At 35.8% G+C, this 21009-nt stretch overlaps 1 protein-coding gene across 15 annotated transcripts in view; it reads right to left on the bottom strand.

The window, feature by feature from the left end:
* The window catches only part of LOC145972070 (CUGBP Elav-like family member 1-A), a 491882-nt gene that overhangs the window by 201268 nt on the left and 269605 nt on the right, over nt 1-21009 (bottom strand). For 2 of the 15 annotated variants that reach the window (XM_083100303.1, XM_083100304.1), the window contains one exon: nt 690-856. The exons of 12 other annotated variants lie outside the window; for them this stretch is intronic. In XM_083100303.1, coding sequence (XP_082956429.1) covers nt 690-826 — 137 coding nt within the window. In that variant the 5' untranslated portion in view covers nt 827-856. Of the gene's footprint in view, nt 1-689; nt 857-1687; nt 1769-21009 lie in introns of those variants that run through there. One more of the 15 variants, XM_083100305.1, reaches the window with a different exon arrangement.

The raw sequence follows: 21009 nt of genomic DNA, 5'->3' as shown, positions 1-21009 counted from the left end.
AGCGCAAAAATAAGCAAAATACACGTAGCAAATTTTTTCCTATCGATATCTCTGTTCTGTATATTAATATTACTTGTATTCTAATCCAATTCTACCGTCAAGCGGAAATTAAAACGCAAATATGCAAAGCATCATATTTTTCTCTCACTATATATTTTTTTGCTCATTTATGTTTTGCATATTTTTCCGTTGTTATTGTATTCTAACTCGAGATATCGAAAATCCACAATAAAATAAAATAAGAATTAATGCGCGAGATATGAAAAAGGGGGAACAATAACTTTTATTCTTATCGATCTATGTATTTTACGGCTTAATTATTATTTTGATTGAAATTGTAGAATTAAATATAATAATTTGATGCGTACAATTAAGTAATAATTTGAAATATGACACGATTCTTATTTACTTATTCAATATATTGTTATTATTTTCATACATGATTTATATTATTCATTCAAAATAAAATGAGCAAATATATTTTCCTTGCTTGCTAATTCTATTGTGTACCAAAGTTAATCATTGTTTCGACCGAATTAAAATTGGCTCATAATATTTGAATTAAATAAATACTGAAATGTACGACGTCAATTTTTCTTTTTATTTATCAATTATGCGCTGTTATTATTTTTACGTTATAATTTACAAGTCGCAAAAATTGATAAAAATAAGAGTGATTTCTCTCTTACCGATCTGAGGGCACGTTGCTATTGTTATTCTGGTCCAACTGCATCGTTCCACTAGCAAACAACTTATAGTCGAGCATGGTCTCCGACTCTGTCATATTCAGCGGTGCGTTCGGCATCTGTACGCAGGACTCGAACATTGATCGTTTCTTCTCGAATTACACAACGTGCTGTAATCGATATAAAAAAAAAAATCTCCAAACATTTAATACGAATGGCACCGATAACCGCTCGTTTTGCCGCCTCGGCCCGACTCGTGACGATGAGATTTGAAATTTAAATTTTATTAACTGGCGCACCTCATCGGAGATGAAAAGTGTCCTGTTACGTTTAATTAACTCGAACGAAACGTACTCGATGCGATATTGATTGAAATCGCGATTCGATGTGAAAAAAAAAAACTCTTATACGATCAATATTATCGAGGAGCGAAAAATATACTACGTTAATAATAGAAGTCGGTGTCCTTCACAAATGTTTCAATCATGTCGTACGAAGAATTCTTTCTTGCTTGTATACATTTTTAACGAGAAATTATATCAAGTAACATCGACTAAAGCAAGAAAATGAAATAAAGGAAGAATGAAAAATAATAAATGTAAACGAGACATGCACACATACACATTTCGCATCATTATAAAATATCTTGAAAATTTAATAAACTAGGAGATAATAAAAATTTTGTTTAAATTTTTGAACATCTCTGATTATTGAAAAAAAACTATTTAGTAATATTCCAATCAAGAATTTATACGTTTATGTAAATAACTTTTCAGAATGTCTTAATATGTCTCTTTTTTATGAATAAAAAGAAAAAGAGTATGATAGAAAAAATTGAGTGAAAAGAAATTAAAGAGATTTGAACTTTTATCTTTCTTTAAATTTATTTTGATCAACAATTTCTCTAGAAAAATCTTATTACAAATCGAATAAAGCTATTATGATTGATCTCGAAAAATCGAACGAAACTCAAACGTAGTTTCGCGTTTTTGCTTACTTACCGAAGGGAATCCGCTACCGTGGCACGATCTGAATTGCCCGGTACACGTGTACACACAAACACTTTGAGTTACTTTAACTTTGAAAATGGAGTTCAAGATTATCGAACGACTCTTGGGAAATTGATGAAGATGTACAAAGAATGGACGTGACAAAGATCGAGACGCGAGTCGACTGAAAAGTCTGCGCACCGGCCCGCAGCGCGAGTTCAACTGCGACCTGTTTGGATAATGTTTGAAGACTAAGGTCGTAGCGCGATGTTGTTATGCTTAGTTTCATGTAGAGATCGCGTATGTAAACATAAACGAAAATGTCCTAAATAGCGTGTTCGGCGAGGCTACGATAGAAATTCATCGTCGTAAATAACTTTCCAATGTTATATAGGGTGTCCTTAATGTCTCTCTCTCCTTTATAAGTAAAAAGAAGGAAAGTATGATAGAAAAATTAAACGAGTTAAAAGAAAATAAAGATTAGGATTTTTATCTTCTTTTAAATTTATTTTCTTAATGTTTATGTATAAACTCTTTGAGATTAGACAATTATAATAATAATAGAATATGTATCTGAGATGGAGATGCAAGGATTTGTAATCAGTGAAAATTATAAATTACATTATATTTAACAGATTACATAGTTTTAAGTTATCATAAATATTTTTCAGTTTATTAGAGAGTTGATGTAATTACAGGTTTATAGCGTATTGTCTCTTTACTTTTCAATGGAGCCTTTTATCAATAAATCGACATTATTTCTCCCGATAATAAATATATTTAAAGAAAATCAATTTTATATGCATTTTATTATTTTATAAAAGATCTCCGTTAAAAAGAAGGTAAAACCACACATAAAAATCATTAAATTATAATATATTTTGGCTGTAAAATTGTAGGTAAATTAATAATATTTTCCATTAGACAGTAATATATAAAAATAAATCTTGTGGCACATACGGTTTCAATCTGCAAATTTCGTAATTCTTTTTCTTAGTACCGTTCGAAAAATGTGTCACACGAGTCAATTTATGATGGTTGTCAGATGGCTAAAATAAATAATTGAAATAAAAATCTGAAAAAGACAAAGTTACTTAAAAAAAATAATTAATATCAAGAATGAGGTATCTCACAATATCGAATTATCCTGTAGAATCAAACTATTGTATCTCTATTTGAGCGTAATTTATCGAAAAGTGGAACTGAAATACTCGCAGTTTTTTATTGAGGGCGATATCGGATATGCCATCGCGCACGCGAACATGGTGAAAGAATCTCTAAAAGATCGGGTACGAGTGGGTGGCCATATTCCACTACAAAGGTGAAAGCTGGAAGAGGATGAAGCTTCGAGGAGGTTCCGCGCGTAAACTGATATTCGGAGCATCGAGGCGAGAAAAGCGTAGCCCGAGCTTAAGAGGCACAAAAAAGGCGCTTTCCACCTTCGCGAAGTAAGCAACGTCTCTCGGGCTCGCTCCTCGGAGGGGATGGGGTGCGAGAACGAAGAGGGCTCGGGGATTGGATTCAAGGACTGAAGAGCAAGCGGCAGAACGCGAGAGGATCTTATTTACCGGTGGAGAAGAGTCAGTTTTTCTCTACGGGGACACATAATCTCTCTCTCCGTCGGGTTTGGCACTGTCGTGCGTCATATTTCATCCCGAATAACCTTGACGCCATAGGCACGCACATATCCTCCCCAATACCTTATTCCGTCTTGTCAAAAAGTATTTTTGATGAACCGAATCTGGGTACCTGTCGATGCGACTCTCATCGACAGGTCATCGAAATCACCATTTTCTTCTGTATAATATTTATATAAATATAATATTTATATAAATATAGCTAAAATATTGGACGCTATTTACATAACTTGTGTGCCTCTTCATCTTGCTACGAGTAATTTCCGTAGTTCGGTCCTTTAGCATGCAAAAAAGAGAAGAAAAGTGGACTCGAAGGGTGCGGGAATAAACTTGGAGGATTAAAGAGCAAGAGAGAGGGACGGAAGTGAACGACCAAAGTATGCAGGCCTTTTTTTACTGACGCGCAGTTTCGTCTTTCAGACGAACTGGGTCCCGTATGTAATACGACATCCTTGCATGGCTTCAGTTTTTAGATATTATGTGGCGTACTTGACTTCTTAACTTCTCCTTCTCCTGGAAAGGTTCTAGATGATGCTTAAAAGTGGAATAAGAGCAGAACATTTTCATAAAATGAGACATCATGCTCTACTCGAACTCAATTTTCCACGCAGATAGATCATCACAGAATTTCCTTAATTAAATCACTCATGTAATGTGTAATGGAGCAAAAATATCCTTCGTCATTAAAACTGTACGTTTTAGTCGATAAAGTCAACATCGAATCGATTAATATTTGAAAAAAAAAACTTATTTACAGAGCGTTGCATTTTTTCGAGAGATATTAAAAATATCTCTCAATATCTCTTAATATTTTTAACTGCGCGTTTTTCTTTTCAATCGACGGATTACGTCTTTGTTTGACGGTGATAAAGAGAAAAAATTCCAGATGAAAAGATTTTAAAAAATTAAGAAAAAAGAAAATAAGAAAAAATGTGTTGGTTTGAAAATAACAGGACAGTGCATCCAATAAAGAAAATTTTTACACGCAAATTTAACGAAAGTCCTTCAGTCGTACAACAAACTATTCTGGCAAAGCTAATTTAGAATTGCAGCCTTTCATAGCGAGTATTTCCCTTCTTTCATCACTTTTTTTCGCTCTCGCGTTTTTTTTTCGTCCGGTTGACTATTTTCCTGTCCACCGTCGCGCTTGTCGCGAGCCAACTTGTTACAAAGGAAGCTACGTCGCCAAAGGGCGACCGTAAAATTGGCTCGAGGAAAAGTTTCGTAGACGCGATACCGTTTTGCTAGAAAAGGAAAAGCGCGATCTATTAACATTGAGTTGTGCCGACTTTGCTTAATGTATCAGCAAATAGAATTGTCTTTCCTACTTTCAACGAAAGCTACAATTTATTGAGAGAAACAAAAAAATCGACAACAAATTAATTAGACTAAAAACGAGAGACAATCAAAATGATCAGTGTTCACGTGTATAACATTACATTGCTATAACGCCATCATTTTTTCTTTGATATGATTTATCTCTTTCTCTCGAAAAAATTAAGCATAATGCATTGTTAAGCGCTATAAAAATAAACATGTGCAATTATAACGGCATAAAATGTAATCGAGAAACTACTCGTATAATTAGTGCTCTTTGCGCGCATTATCTATAATGTATAATGATATGCGCTGTTTTAAAAATAAAACAGTGTACAGCAAGAAGGAGAAGCGCAAAAGAAGCGGATACAGTTGCATTTTTTAAATTTATCTACTCGCTATTCGCTTGCATCGGACGCTATATTTAAGTTAGATAGATTGTAAATTTTTAGCAAATTCGGCAAATTATCTGTCGCGCTTAAAACATATGCGCTGTCGCGCATTCTCTTGAAATATACAGACACTGATTTATTATAATGAATGAAATTGTAGAATAGTAATCATTTCGGGCGCGGCGACACGCGAACTCGTTATATATATTGGACCGCGGTGGACGGTTACATAATTACAGTGCAATTCAATTGTTACCCTTCGAAATAATGCATCGAGGCCTTGAGTGCCGACATTATTCGATCGGCGTGCCGTTTTAATATTCAAGCGTTTCTAGGAACCCCCATCGATGCCCGTATACATTATTGCGAGGAAATGTCTATAAAACAGACGGGAAGCAAAGCGATGCAAAGGGACAAGGTGCATTTCGATAAATTTTCCTAGCCTGCAGTAAAAGCAGACGGCGGTTAGTCATTTCAAAACGCGGTGACACGCAAACTCGAGCTTATTACAGAACTGCGGTAAACTGTTACATAATTGCAATGTAACAGGACCTTAAAACGAGATCACGAGGTTTCCGAAATCAATATTTGCTACGATAATTAATTTTATCTTTATGTATTATTATTTTGTGTATTGTTTATGTATTATTATTTATTATTAAAATCATTATTATTTATTATTATTTATTATTAAAATCAGACTATGTATTTCATGGCCGACATATTTAAAAAATTTTAAAAATTATTAAAAATTATTTTATTTAAAAAATTTTAATAAATTAAAAAGTCTAAATTTTATATTTATTTTATATATTAACAGCCAAGTATCTATTAAAGATAATTTCAGATAATATGTTTCAAGATATATTTGAACGAGTGACCATACAACACCATACAACGCCATAAAAAATTAATATTTCAATGCTTCTTGGAGCACACGTGAGGTACTTTGTTACTTGTACGACGCACGAGAGAAAATGTCAATACGACTGAGGAGCATTGTAAAACTGAGTACAATGCACTTTCGTAAATGTTGCAAATATGTAGGACCGAGTGAAAGCGAGCGCGACTGATTGTGAACCGGAATACGCTCCATATTTACACGAATGGACGCTCTACGGATATTTCGCACAAAGTACGAACGTGGAATAAAAAAGGAGCAGGCGTATGCGCCGGGAAAATGCATTCGATTAATTACGAGGTGGACGTTTTCGAGTCGTAGAGCAAATAGATCCGTCCCTGGCGGCATTCAGTTCAGCCCTGCCCCGGCACCGGCAAAGCCCGGTACGTGTAAAGCCGACGAACAATGAATAATATTGCGCCTGTTTGCATTTCATCGCGCTCGCACACATTACTAACGCCCGTCTGAACCGGCCCGGTCTTTTCGATAGGGCGGCTCGGCCCGAGGGGTGGTGTGAAATTGCGGGGGTTGAGCGAACCGTGGCGAGTACTCAAGTAATAACGAAATTGACGCAGGAAACGCGAGCGCGGACTCGAACGCGCTTATGTAAATGCGAGTGATATGTAGCGGTCGGTGTAGACCAATTAATTTGCTCGGTGCATAAACGCGCGGCGTGCGCGAGACTGCTCCTCTCAACGACGATGATCGATCGATTTTGCATACGTTACTCACGGGCGATCGGTTACTCGCGCGAACGATACAAGGTTCGGAGTCGCTTTTGGATTTTTCATTTTCGAAAATCAATTTCGCTCCGCCAAAAAATCAATTTAACCCGCGACAACTTCACATTTCTCACGCAACAAATTAATAAATAAATCTGAAAAAGTTCTCTATTTTTTATTTAAAATTCAACGAAGAATTAGATTATAAATTAACAAAAATTGGAGCAAAGTAGCTTTATTTAAATTTTATATTTCGTATCATTTCCCCGGCTATCGAGCTGTTTATTCCCGTATATTAATGCGCATCAGCAGCACGCGTGGAAAAATATTTTTTCACATCTTGTCACGCCTGCAATTAGGCACGATCGGGTCATTACGCCGCGGGTCCGCAGGTATCACGCGCGACCGTTTAATCACGCGTCGTTTCGTGCATTAAGTAAATCCGATTACCGGACAATGCCGCGCAAATTCGATTCCATCGCTGCCACAACGTAGGAAAATTAATGTACACCACCCGCCCACCCATCTACCCGCCGGCAGGTCGTCGGCACGTTCGACGCGACGAAGGAAACTGCTTGGTTGCAGAGGTCGGGGATTTTCCTCCGTTTTTCCTCCTGGCAAGTAGGTCTCTCCGCCATCGTCTCTTTCTCTTCTGTTGTTGACGCCGCTGCCTTCTTCACTTCGCCGGCGAGCAATTCGCCCTCTTATTGCCGCGAAAAAAGGGAAGATGGTAAGACGGGGGAAGGAAAGGGTGGGCGATCGAGAACGGTGGATACCTCCTTATTTGCAGGAGCTTAACGATAGATCCGTTTCGCGAACGGAGCAAAAGGTAATTTACATTCAATTCAGGAAATCCCAGATGTCTATTGGCTAAAGGACCGGCCCGGAGAAGAATACCCGACTACCTACATCGGATATCCGGAATCTGCATAATTCTGGCTCCGTTCTTTCTATTCCACTCCAAACCCGTCCGGACACCACCACCATCCCCCTTACCCGTCTCCTCGTCCTTCATTGAATCCAATCGAACGCTTCGGACTGCCTACAGTCTCTTTCAGCTATTTTTCGCGCGCTTCTTCGGTTGTCGGATCTTATCCGTTGGAGATTCGCCCGATCTGGATCGCGGTCGTAAACGTTCGATCGTAGATGGACGATCGTGGAAAGTCGATCGGGCAGCTCCGAAATACACGCAATTAAAGTTTCAATCCCCTCCGTCTTAATTTATCCCTGGACGAAGCTGGAGATCCGGCCACTCTCTTTGTCGAGATCGGAAAGTACGAGAGGAAACGACCCCAGAGGACACTTTTATTCAAATGTTTTCGCTCGCTCATTTCCTCCCTTAAGCGAAATCCTCTCATTGCCTCGCTCTTTCCTGTTGTGCGCTTCTTTGTTTGCGCATCGAGCTTTTTTTCGTCTCATAGAGGATTTTATCCGGGTGTGAAAATTGTCTGATAGAAATGTTTAATTCGAAGATGGCCGTCGCCATCAAAGCTCCTAATATGGCATTTTCTATTGGAGTATTGTTAGAAACGTTTTCTTAACAATTGTATATCATTAATAATAAATTTCCAAAGAAAATTGTTTAAATTAGATATATCTGTTTCATTAAGAACAATGTAAGCTTTATTACTTTATGTAAATATTATGTAAATATTTAATTGGAATTTATCACCACTTAATATGTTTAATAAAACATTTTTAGATACTATAAAAATTTCAAATTTTATATAATTATCACATTTTCTCTCTCTCTCTCTCTTGTATAAATATATTCTCCTTTATATAAAAATTTTCATTACTTTATTAAAAATTATGTAAAATATTTTATATATATTCTTTTACAGATTTTCTTGAATTGTTTAATATGATACATCTTTCTTTCCATTTATCTTTTCTTAACAAAAGAATATATGTATAATAACATCTTTTAGAAAAATCAATTAATTCAAAAACAGCTGAAAAATTATTGTAATCAGAAAATCGGATAATTATAAAATAGGAAGGCTTCAAAACTTTTTCTTTTTGCAAAAAAATGTTCCAAGAAAATTTACTTTTCAAGATTAATTATTTTTTATCTTTATGCTCCAATCATACGAATCATGTAATATATATATAAAAAATCATGAAACAGATGTAAAATCTTACGACTTAACATGTTGCAGACATCGTAATTTGTTGCGTGCGTAAGAAAGACAGAGCGAGATAGATCAAGTAATTTATTTTCTGTGTAAAGTCGTACTTATTTGTGCGGATAAGTCTTAATAGTCGCGGCGGTATAAATCTCATGTCATAATTAGTAGGGTGGAACGAAAATGGCTTCTGGGCTGCGGAAACTTTCAAATTTATGTCCTCTTATAGAAGACCCTCGAGTTAAATTACATTCGTGTATCTTATTATAGGGGGTGAGACCAATGTACGCGCTGCAAGCCGAAAACTTATACAGACGTCGAAGCAGTTCATGGGATGCACAATGGTGAGCATCGCGGGATTTTTCAACCACTCACCGAAGAGGAATCACCGCGTGAGAGTTGAAGAAACTTTATGATTTAGAAAAAGAAGAGAGAAAATCAAAAGAGCGAGAGAGAGAGAGAGAGAGAGAGAGAGATTGGAACAGAGATAAATCGGTCGGTCGAGCGACGAGAGAGGGAGAGCCGTGTTCTCCATCTCTCGTTCCTTCCGGTTGCGTCTTTTCCTCTCGTTCCTCTCTCTTTTTTTCGAGGACAAAAGCACCGCGCGGCACATTCTAATTAGAGGGACTCCTATTATGCCGCTGAAGACAGATAATAGAACCTACAGTGTAAAACTCTTGCGTGCGAGCCCTCTTCCCCCATGGCATAAATCGCGGTCGCTGCCACTCTCGCCTTGCCTCTTCTTACGCCGGTCGTGCGACCCACTTTCTTAATTGTTCCTCTATTAAAATACACTAATTAATATCCATTATACCTGATATATATTAGTTCGCCGGTAACGCTAAGCAAGAAGAGCGCAGCTTTGTGCCACACGAATATTTCAGAAAACCGTATTTCCCGAGGAAACGCGAACTTTTCCACGACGAAGGAAAAGATGTCTTGAGACGGAATGTCGAGCATAAAATGGCTCGAACAAATTGACGTTATCTCTTTGAGCCAATTAATATGCAGAGAAGAGGAAAGAAATTTATAGAAATCGGACAAAGCTGGTAATCAGTAATTTCAACCACAATTAGCTGCTAATTAATGTTCTTTTACAGATTACAAATAGCAACCATAATACTTGCATTGACATTTCTTAGATACGAGTAACAATCTCGAAAAAAGAAGTTAAACGAGTACGCGTTATTCATATTAAAAGATGTCAGTTTAGTCGGCTCTTGGGGACAATTCGTACCGATTCTAAAACGTAATTCTTTCCGCGACCTTCATATCACGCCGCAAGATTGTAAGATTTTTCCGTAAATGTCACATCACCGACAAAATGAATCATCGTTTACGCGAAGGAGACAAATTGCACCGGGATTGTTGCACTTCAACGAGATACTGTGAAGACAGCGTGTCTCTGGGAAAGAATCATTTCGCGTGTTATACGAGCGTGTTATTTGTTTGGAAAACGTCATAAATCAGAGAGCTTAAACATATTTTTTTTTTACATTAAATATATTAATAATAATATTAACTTATAATAAATTAAATATATTAAATATATTATTAAATATATTAATAATAATGTTAACTTAAAATAAAGTATTTCCAGATTAAAAAATGTATCGAAATAAATTTTAATTCTGTATCATAAAGTAAAAAGCTATATAATTTAAATTCTTTAAAAATTAGTGCACATAACTTCGAATTTTTATTTTTTGAATATTAAATTAAATCATATATATTACAAAATTAGATTTTTATTACAAACTGTTTGTAAAATTATTTATGTAATCCTTTATATAGCTCATATATATTTTTAAAAATTATTTACAGCTTCGAACAAAAATACGAACGGTAATGAATTATGAATATATAAATAATAACTTACTAAACATTTATAAATTCGAAAAAAACCACATGATTAATTTTAGAAAAATGCATCTATTCTATTAATCTATAAATATAAGTTACTTTATTTAAAAACATAATTCTACACATTTTTCATGAATATATATACTTAATATTATACATCTACCGTATCCATGAATAAAAGAATCAAATCTTTCGATGTGCGTGGTCTCTTCCACATTTGCCATTAAATCTAGAGCTTCTAAAGTACGTTACCAGGATAAACGGCTTATATCGCCTTTCATTCATCGACGTACTTTCGCGTTATCCTTTCTTCCGACCTGTCGGCGCGAGATTACAAGACCTCGCTCCGGCATGAAATCGGTTTGTGTGGGCTCGTCGGGTCTCCCGCTCTCGTTCCCGCAACCTATGCAAACCCGTTCGAGACTATGTAAAGCAATGCTAATCCGCCGATAAAACCCTCGGCGACGGGCGCAGCACCCCGTGCGGCGCATTTTCGACGACGCGCCGTTCCCCGTCCGCCACCGCGTGTTTGTGTACGTGTGTCTGTTGGAGCGCATCACGATGCAGCGCGTCTACCTCCTACAGTCACTCTTGACGTATTTTCGCGTAATCCGCGAACGCGCGTGCTAAGGTAACTCTATTAGATCCCTGCGCAAGGTTTGTTCTTTATTCCATCTGCCACATCCGCTTCTGCTCCCCGTTATTACCGCTGATATGATAGCGGCTCGTAAATCGATTAACCACAACTCAGATGCTTCTGATAAGCACTTGCAGCTTCATATCAAATGCACCTGCGAACGTTGGATACGCCAACGAGGCGGTTGAAACTAGGTTTCGATAGCGGTTCCATCGGTGCGCCGAGGTTACCCAAACGACATGAATGATAGATCATTCACTTAGCGGATTAGAGCAGAATAGACTATTTCGTGTGTGGTAAATACTTTAGGATTTAACTTAAAATGGAAAAGCAAGTGCCAGAAAATAGGATTAAATTGCAGCAATAGAAATAATTAAGTCCCATAATGAACGAAGATTGCAGAATTATTTAGTATCAAGGAAAGTAATCGCAAGTAGATAGCGATTGCACGGGTCAGACGTGCGATCGATTTTGCTTCAACGTACTCATGCAAAATAAAATATAACAGGATGAATCTATTTTTCAAATTCACTGGATAAATAAGAAATGTTTTCACCGATATATTTGTGTCATTGATTTATTTTACACACTTATCTCTATTTTGATGTATCGCTATTATTGACATTTCGACACATTTTTCTTGCTTGCTGTTTGAATTGTGCCTGATGGAGAGACCGGAAGTAACTTTCTCAAAAGTTTTTCCTTTTTTTTTTTGTGAAACACGACGTTGCGTAATCAAAGTCCAAAACGGACGAATATTTTTGGCGGGCGCTATCGCGATTCGGCGTGACGAAAAGTTATGAACGCTTTGGTTGAAGCATTAACGAAGGCGGCATTTAAAAGTTGAGACCCGGCCAAAGTTCCGACGCGTAAACATTAAAGCCAGCCGGCTAAGTGGCACCGTTACTTCTTCGCCGAGGAAATAGCTGCGCCCGGCCCGAGACCGAGTTCGTTCTTGATTACGGTATTTCTGGCCCGCGCTTCCGACAGAGCTTTCCTTCCCGCTTTCCCTTCCCCGAGAGCTCGGATACGCTCCGGGAAAAATGTTGGTTCTACCGGACAGTCGTTTCCTTCGTCGAGTGACTCCGCGCTTATTTCGGCGAGAGGAAAAGAAATCGCGTCAGCTTTATTCCGTTCCGAATATCTATGAAGAAAAGTTTCGGTGCTGAGAAGACAAATCGTTTTTGCCAAAAGTGCGAAAAGCGCTTTTCTCGATGCCAATTCACCCTAATCTAATCATGCTAATTCCAATAAATATTATTTGCGCAGGCAACTTGATAATTAATCTTGTATATGTATGTATTATTCGAATTTAATTCAAACATTTATATAATTTTCACGCGTGACAAATATTATTAATTTTGTCTAAATATTATTAATTTTAATTTTTCGAGCTTTTTCAGTTTTTACCTGCATAAAATTTTTGTCACCAGCCAATTTTTATTCATAATAAGTATAGATTCCTTCGTACAATGTTTTCAAAGCATTTACACAGCATTTTTTATTTTATGACATCCGCGCAAAGCAGACGTCAAGACGCGGATGGTACAAAGCATTTTTTCTCATTCCACGGAGCGCCATCGGAATTTAATAAAACTCTCGCTTGGCATACGTATACGTTCAACAGACAGAAATGTAGAGGCCTAAACGTATTTGAACGCGCATACAAACCGACGCCGAATATTCCTCGAAATTGAAAGTTTTATTAGAATTTAATCGATTAATCCATCAATCAATTGCCACTCTGCAAAGGCGTAATTATTTTTCAACTCTCCTCCTATCTTTGTATATAAATAAAATTATTTTCAAAATAAAATCTCTAAAATATATAATAATTCTTTACTGCTTTGTTTTATATAAAGCAGTTATAAAATTTACTTGTGTCATAAATAACGCAGAAATACCTTTGTTGTGTCGAAAATTTGTGGTTAATTTACTTACGATGATAAAAGCTTTTTTAAACGAATTAAAAAAAATAAAATTCACTGCATGTTGTGTCAATTTAATTATTATATTTTAAATATATTATGTGTCTATATCTCTATTAAAATAAATAATTCAGAATTGTCATTCATTTTTACAATATTAAAATATATACAAATAAGTAATATATTATTTAAATTTCTTCTAATTTTTTTTATATTTGAAGAAACATCGTCATCAATAAATTAAATATATTATATATAATTTAATATAATATATTTAAATATCGCCAAACTAATAATATATATATATTTTATAGAATTCTTTTTTTATATAGATATATATATAAAATGTATCAGAAACTATCAGAATTACAAATATGTAACACAGCGAAATCTATCTATCAAAAACAAAATATCTAAATACGCATTTAATTTTGGGAATTAAAAATACGATGATTTAATGAATGGCACGTTTAAAGCACATTTCCGTTCATATTATTCCGTTTTCATACTACATTTCATGATACAGTTATGCTCATCGTTAATCTTCAGATTATAGACTCGAGATTTAAAACCGATGCAGTCGTAATGTGCCGCAAAGTCAGCTGTATATAAACACCAGCGATAAAATCCGTTTTTTCAACACCGGTATAATACGATGCAAAGTAAAGCTCGTAAAACAGCCGTCGCAAGAAAAGTGCGTTACGTGCACCTAGTAAAAGTTCATTATCCTACGCAGAAAATTTACAACTGCATCCGGTTTCAGACGATATATTCCCGATAGTCATATCTCGCGAAACTAAGATATATAAAAGAGATTTCTTGAAAAAAAATATCCTGTATAATATATTTATCAAAGCTATGTGACTAAAAAAATCTATGATAGCTGCAGCTCATATCCTATTTACAGAAATAATTACTAGCTTATACAAAATTATTAGTGTATATAAATAATTTAAAAATATTTTAGCAAAAGCAAATGTTTTGTTAAATTTTTGTAAATGTGGCAAGACTTACAAGATTTACATCCATGTTTTCATCTAGTAGACTGTGATGGGAATAACTTACCTGAAACAAAAAAATAATATTTTATTAAAACATATATTCTTTTTTATTTTTTTATATATTTTAATTTTCTAATTTCTTAATTCATATTTCCTTCTTCCAATATTCTAATCATCTTTCAATTCACCATTCAATTCGCTTGTTCGTATTTCTAACGTGCGCAGAAATATACTTCAATATTTAACAATTTCTATTTACAATAAAATGCTTAAAATAATCTGTTGGTTCTCTCGATCGATCGAAGATATCTTTAACAAGTTTCTTGAAGTTAATCATAATGAAAAGAACTTTATTTCAACATAAAAGCGCGATGATGTGGTCATGACGCGAGGCTTTATTCTCGCAGGCCTAAGTTTCCCCCATAATCCTGCAACAGAGGAGAGTCGAGAAGGGAGAATCTACAGCAGCAACAACAACAACAACAACAACAACAACAGCCGAGTTGGAGTGTGGAAGTAATGGTGGAGATGAGTTCGAGTTGTGCCGGGAAACTAAACCGATATATCTGGTGTCTGCGTAGTTTCCAGGGGCGAGTCGGCGCTCTATCTGATAACTGCGTGCGAAATTAATTAATTAATTAGTTAATTAAGATTCGTCGGCTGCGACGCGGGCTCATCTGCCTCTGGATGCGGCGCCTTACTTTCAAACTCTATACGAAGGGGAATGGAAGATAAAGCCGTATCTCTCTCTCCGAAGGGTTCCCTCGCGCGACTTTCTACTTTCGCGACGCGATACACGATACAGGCAAATACAACGGCAGATTGTCTCGGAAGTTCGTTTCTGAAAAAACCACATGCACTCAGAAATGTTCGCTGCTCGAGCGCGGCAGGATCGAGGGAGAGACGGGTGGCAGACAAGCTGCAAAAAGTTTTTAGCATGGAATTATGACGATGGACCAGGTGTAACGATGGAAAGTATGGCGATGGGTACTTTCTTGTTTCAAAAAAATCTGATGCATTATAGATGAGCGTGATGTATCCTGTAGTATCGATCGGATACATATTTCTCTTACAAATGTAGCGACTGCCATGTCGCGCGAATGTGAAGGGCCAATCGAATCAATGTGTTTAACACACATACACGTTAATTGTCGTCAAATTTTCCTTTCTAATATATTATCTCTTCTCTGTTATTTAAAGATATGACAAGAAAACAAATTAATAATTTAATGTTACATAGATTTCAGATTGCCTAACTTAAATGTTAAAGACAGATGATAGACAGAACAATGCTTGTCATATTTTATAGAAATTTTAATTCATTTGAATTAAAACACAATTATATAATTATTTATAAGAAAATATTTACATTCATATATTATGTAATTTTTAAATAGTTTCTTTTTTTATAGACTCAGCTTCTCTTTCTCTGAATGTGTTAATTATGCATATCATATAATCCATCAAACACTTGTGAAGCAATTTTAAAACGCTATTATTCCATCATAATCAAGATAAAAGCATTTAATTTACTAAGATTAATTTTTAACCTGACAAATATTTGTATGCTGAGTTATGAAGTAAACAAATGTTCTACAAATGCAAAAGCGAATGAATAAACCGCAAATACCACGAATATCCGTTAAAACGCCGAAGTGTATATCTCTTTTTTCGGATTAAATTACTCTCGCGTGAAGCAATATTAAAATAAATTGCGTCATATAATACGAAATGTGCGTTTTAAAAAATTCTGAAGTGCGTGTGTAGTCATTTAATGTAAAATTGTTACTCTAAATTTGTATTCTCCGCAATAAAAATTCTTACAGAAAAATATAAATTTATAATCATCGATGATATATATTGACGTCATCACTAGTGTGTCTTTCTTTTTTCAATTTATAAGTAAATAAATAATTTATCAATTATTTATATTAACGTTTATTAATAAAATTAATTCCATATGTGATTTAATTTTATTAACATTAAAATTAATTGTATGCTTCGTATCGATATTTCTACACAAGTATCTTAACTAAGAAAAAAGATGCGTTGCGAGAGGCGTCTCTTTATACTTTCAAAAAAATTAGAAGTCGTTAAGTCGCTGATAGAAAAAGCGCGAGCTTAACTGATGTCGATTCACGCATTTCCGGATCGCGAAGAGCGATTATCAATGCCAGATGCGCAAGTGTGTTCGCCAACCGAATCTTAATTTACCAGCTCGTCCCGATTCTAATCGATTCGACGAGCCGGACAGGCACCGAAAGCTATGACATGCCTGTGTAGCAAGGTGGGCTTGTCTGCGTAACGCTAACCGGCACACACGCTAACTTCGTTCAAGAACTCTTTCGTGACAGCTCGTTAATTTTCAAGCTACGATCGTATTTGGCAGTGAACGAGAATTGTAAGGGGAGGGAGGTGGAGGGTGATAATTGAAAACGTCAAAATCATCGAAGGCTGTGCGTTTAACGAGCGATTTTAATGGAACATGTTCGGTAAAAATCGGGGACATTTGAAAAAACCAGCTACGAAACTCAATGTGATAATGTCCAGAGAATTATCGGTGTGTTACTCTGTTTTTCCATCATACTTTTTTCCGTCCTTTCATAATATTCTATTAAATATCTCTGGTCAAATGTATAATAGATGGCAATTTATTGAATCTCTCTTACTTCATCATCCTGAGTTGATTAATGATATGAATCTAGGGGGTTCAATTTTAAATAAAAAAATAAGTCTGAAACATATAAATAGTCGTATAATAGATATTTGTATTTTGTTTATCTATTGCCTATTTGTATTTATCTATTATCTATTTCTCTATTTATATTATTTTTTATTTTGCCAGAATTTTTACTTAAAAAAATATAGAGTAATCGAAAAATAGTGCAAAACGTAAGAGATACACATATTTTTATATTTATTTTAAAAATTAGAATTATTATCGGATTCGTTACGCTCGTATTAGTTTCTCATTCTCATTTTTTGTCTTCCAATCATCCAGTTTTTTCATACATGTTGTGTCTTTATTATTAATTTTTTATGTTTAAATATTAAACATAAAAATATTAAAATTAAATATTAAAATTAATTAAATATTAAAATTGGCTTTTTAGAAAATCTAAATAAAAATGGAGACAGATCAATATGATAAGCGTACAGATAATACAGTACACACAATGTTGAAAATGATAGAATGTTTCAAAAAGCCTTTCTTTAAAATATTTTGTTCAACCAAAATAACGATTGAACCTTCAAATATGCATCTGGAAACCCGTGAATCGAGAAATGTGATCTTTTAGAACACATTTGTGCCCATTTTATTCATATTATGTTTGAGGAAAAAAGAAGTATAAATGTTATTGAAATATTCCACCAATATATCGGTAAAAGTATTCTCATCTTTCGCGAGATAAACTATCGGTATTGATAAAGTTAAGCGAGATACACATACACACAACAGATTCGTTGGCAGAGTATCGAGCGTGTAAATATGCCGCGACGCGATCGCCGCTCAATTTCGCGGCCGCTTATTCATCGGCGGAATTCGATTGGCCGCATTCACATGTACGAAATTTTAATTAACGGATCTCCCATGCACGCGCGCGCGCTACAAAAACGCCCGAATAAAGTTACGACCGGTGAAAAGCCATTAACCGAGCAAAATGCCTACTGCGGAGCGTTTCGTAAAAAGCCACGCGTTCGTCTCGACATAGATCTCTTCTCTCTTTTTTTCTATTCGAATTTAAAGAAGTTAACATAGAGTAATCATCTAAGAAATAATCCATCAACTGATGTAGGTATTTATACATGTGCATAAATAATGATTGTTTACGATAGAGGATCGGCGCACTATCTACAAACATGCTAATTGTAAATATTGAACATTGGAATAGTGATACAGAGCTGTTTAGAGATGATCTCCATTTTAAAATTAGATTAATGCATTCAAACAAATTTGTGCAAATTATTTTATAAATATATATCTAAAACAAATTAAAATATTAGTGCCTTGATTTTTGTGAGTGTGTGTATGTAATTCTTTTTTTAATAATAAATAAATATATATTTCTATAAAATAATTCTCTAAAAATATTTCTATAAAATATTTCTATAAAAATATATTTCTATAAAAAAAGTATTTACAAAAATTCTTAAAATGTATTATAAAAATATATTCCATTTATTCTATATAAATTTTTTATGAAAAAAAATATGGAAAAATATAAGATTTTAAAATAAAATGCTGCTTATATACGAGATATCCATCGAATATATTTCCCTTTATTTGAATTTACCACAAAACTTGGCGAAACAGCCTCTTATGCAGCTCACAATGCTCTCTTCAAGTCGGCCGTAATATATCCACGAATGATGAAAGAATAAGCCGTTAAAACGGACAATAGATCCTCCGTCCGGGACTCGACATACGAGATCGTCGAGAATCAAGGCAAAGATGAGCGTCGATGGGCGAAAAACTTGGATCGCCGCTGCTTGAAGGCTCGAATAAACCAGCGATTCAAATAAATCGCTTGCTCCGCAATTCTCTCTCATCCCTGCCCCCTTCGTCCCATTTTCCCCCCGGTCGCTATGAAATTTCAGGATCGGGACTCTTCCGGCAGAAGCGCTCATACACCGAGGAATCTGATATAGGGAGGCAGAGCTCGGACAATGGCCAGGTTTGTTGGGTTGGTAACGTTGGCTGGCTGCCAGATACATTGTCCGCGGATTGTACGGTTAGTACAATCGAACTTCTCGTGTGTGTGCATGTACACCACACGCGTGCATATATTATACGCGAGGGCAATGATAGAGAGACCACTTGGCAAGCGTGTTTGGCTACCCCTTCGTAATAGAGAGGCGAAATTGTTTTCGCGGCTTCTACCCGGACTGCATTTTCACAGGGAAGGCTTTTGATTCGAAATCAATGTTCGCTCGCTGATCGACGCGATAGTCATACCGAGAAGCCATATTCGTGTAAAACGTGCGATAAAGTCGGGTAATCTTCTCCCTCAACCCTTTTTACTGTGGTTCCTGTGACAAAGATAAATCTCTTTGGCTCTCTTTTTAATTTTCCGACTTTTTTCCAGACGGATATTTTGGAAAAAGTGTACAACTGATTTGTCCTAATTAATTTATACTGTTTTTATATTATACGTTTTTTTGATTAGAAATCTTTTTCTTCATTGCTATCTTAGAAAATTTTAATAATAAATAATTTAGTCATTTCTATCGGTTAAACATAATTAGAAAATGTGTTTTAAAAATTTGTACAATATATATTTGTATTTCAAGAGACACATTATTGCTTTGCAAAAGGTAATTTAATAAATATTAATTAAATATTAATATTGTTAATATATATTATTATATATTTTTATTTAATATATATCTTAATATTTTATAAATATATATATTATTATTATTAATATATATATTTATATTTTATTTAACCGTAATAATTACGTGCAATTTTGCAGCGACAATTGTTTAAAAAACGGGGGATAAATCGGCATCACAATGAACAAGAGGGTGCGTTTGACAGAGATAGTTATCTTAATTATCTCCAAGATCCATTATCTAACACGCGATAGTACACATGAATTCGCGTCTCATCGCGGCCTCTCGCTCGCTCGTTGCTAACAAACGATAGCGACGGTCCGTTTGCAACTAAACAGAGGCTAATTTATGCGGTAATCAAGGGCCGCGCGTAGACCCTCGTTTTCGTCCTTTGTATGTATATGTCGCGCACTGCACAGCCTGTATTTCTCGGGTTATACAACGGGTCCCCTTTCTCTCTCCATCCCCGTCGTTCCCGCCGCATTTTCCTCATTGCCTCACCCCGTCTCTCGCCCTCTCGCTCTCCACCCTTCTCTCTCCCTCACAGTTTTGTTGTCCCGCGTCCTTCGCCCATCTCACGTCTCTCCACCCTCGCCTCCACGATCCGGCTGTGTTCCGGGTCTCGCGTCGCATTTCTACGAAGCAACACCCGCCGTGAGATCGGGGACACCTGTACCCCTCCTGCTCTCCCTCCCCCGCTATCCAGCCGGAGCTCTTTGCGAGCATACTTATGAATACGATTACCCGGACGGCGGGCCGATCGTAAATTTCGGATTCCGCAGTTATACGGCAGCCTGCGCGCCTGCAAACGCCCGGAAGAAACGCTCGGCGCGAGGATGTGTGTCTTTCGTAGGAGGAACACGAACGGCCACCGGGTTCGGCGCCGTCGATGCGCGAAGATGAACGAATTCTAAGGAGAGGAGAAGCGATTTCGTCGGCCACATTTCAATTGTTCAAGCCGGGAAGAAGGAGGGGAGAGAATTTCTCACGAGAGAAAATTTATTAATCGCTAGGAGATGTTGGAAGAGACTTATTTTTCAGAAACCTGAGAGAAGGGAGAGATATATATACAGGATGTTCCAAAAAGATTGGAATATCTCGAGAAATGTAAGTTTTATAAAAAAATATTTAATACAAAAGTTGCAGGACTTGAAAAGTATATTTGCTAGCTTTATCAGTTTGATCTTAGGTGTCAAAGTTAGGACAAACTCACCATGAATTTTTTTAATTGAACCCCCTATTTTTTATTGTATATTCTTATGGCCTCTTAAACATTTCTTTAATAAAATTCTCGAAATATTCCAAAGTTCCGACATTTTTAAAACATCTATATTTATATAATATCTGAGCGTTAAAAAAATGTAGATTTATATTTCTCTCATATCGCACATCTAGAATTAAACAAGATCAACTGACTTCTCCAGAATATAATATATACCTATAACACGAATATTTATTAAGCAAACTCAA

Source organism: Camponotus vicinus, unplaced genomic scaffold, assembly GCF_025532165.1.
Source record: "Camponotus vicinus isolate PSW18456_S1 unplaced genomic scaffold, iyCamVici1.0 SCAF_5, whole genome shotgun sequence".
Taxonomy (NCBI): domain Eukaryota; kingdom Metazoa; phylum Arthropoda; class Insecta; order Hymenoptera; family Formicidae; genus Camponotus; species Camponotus vicinus.
The sequence above is the reverse complement of the archived record's forward strand: the minus strand, read 5'-3'. Positions and strand labels throughout refer to the sequence as shown.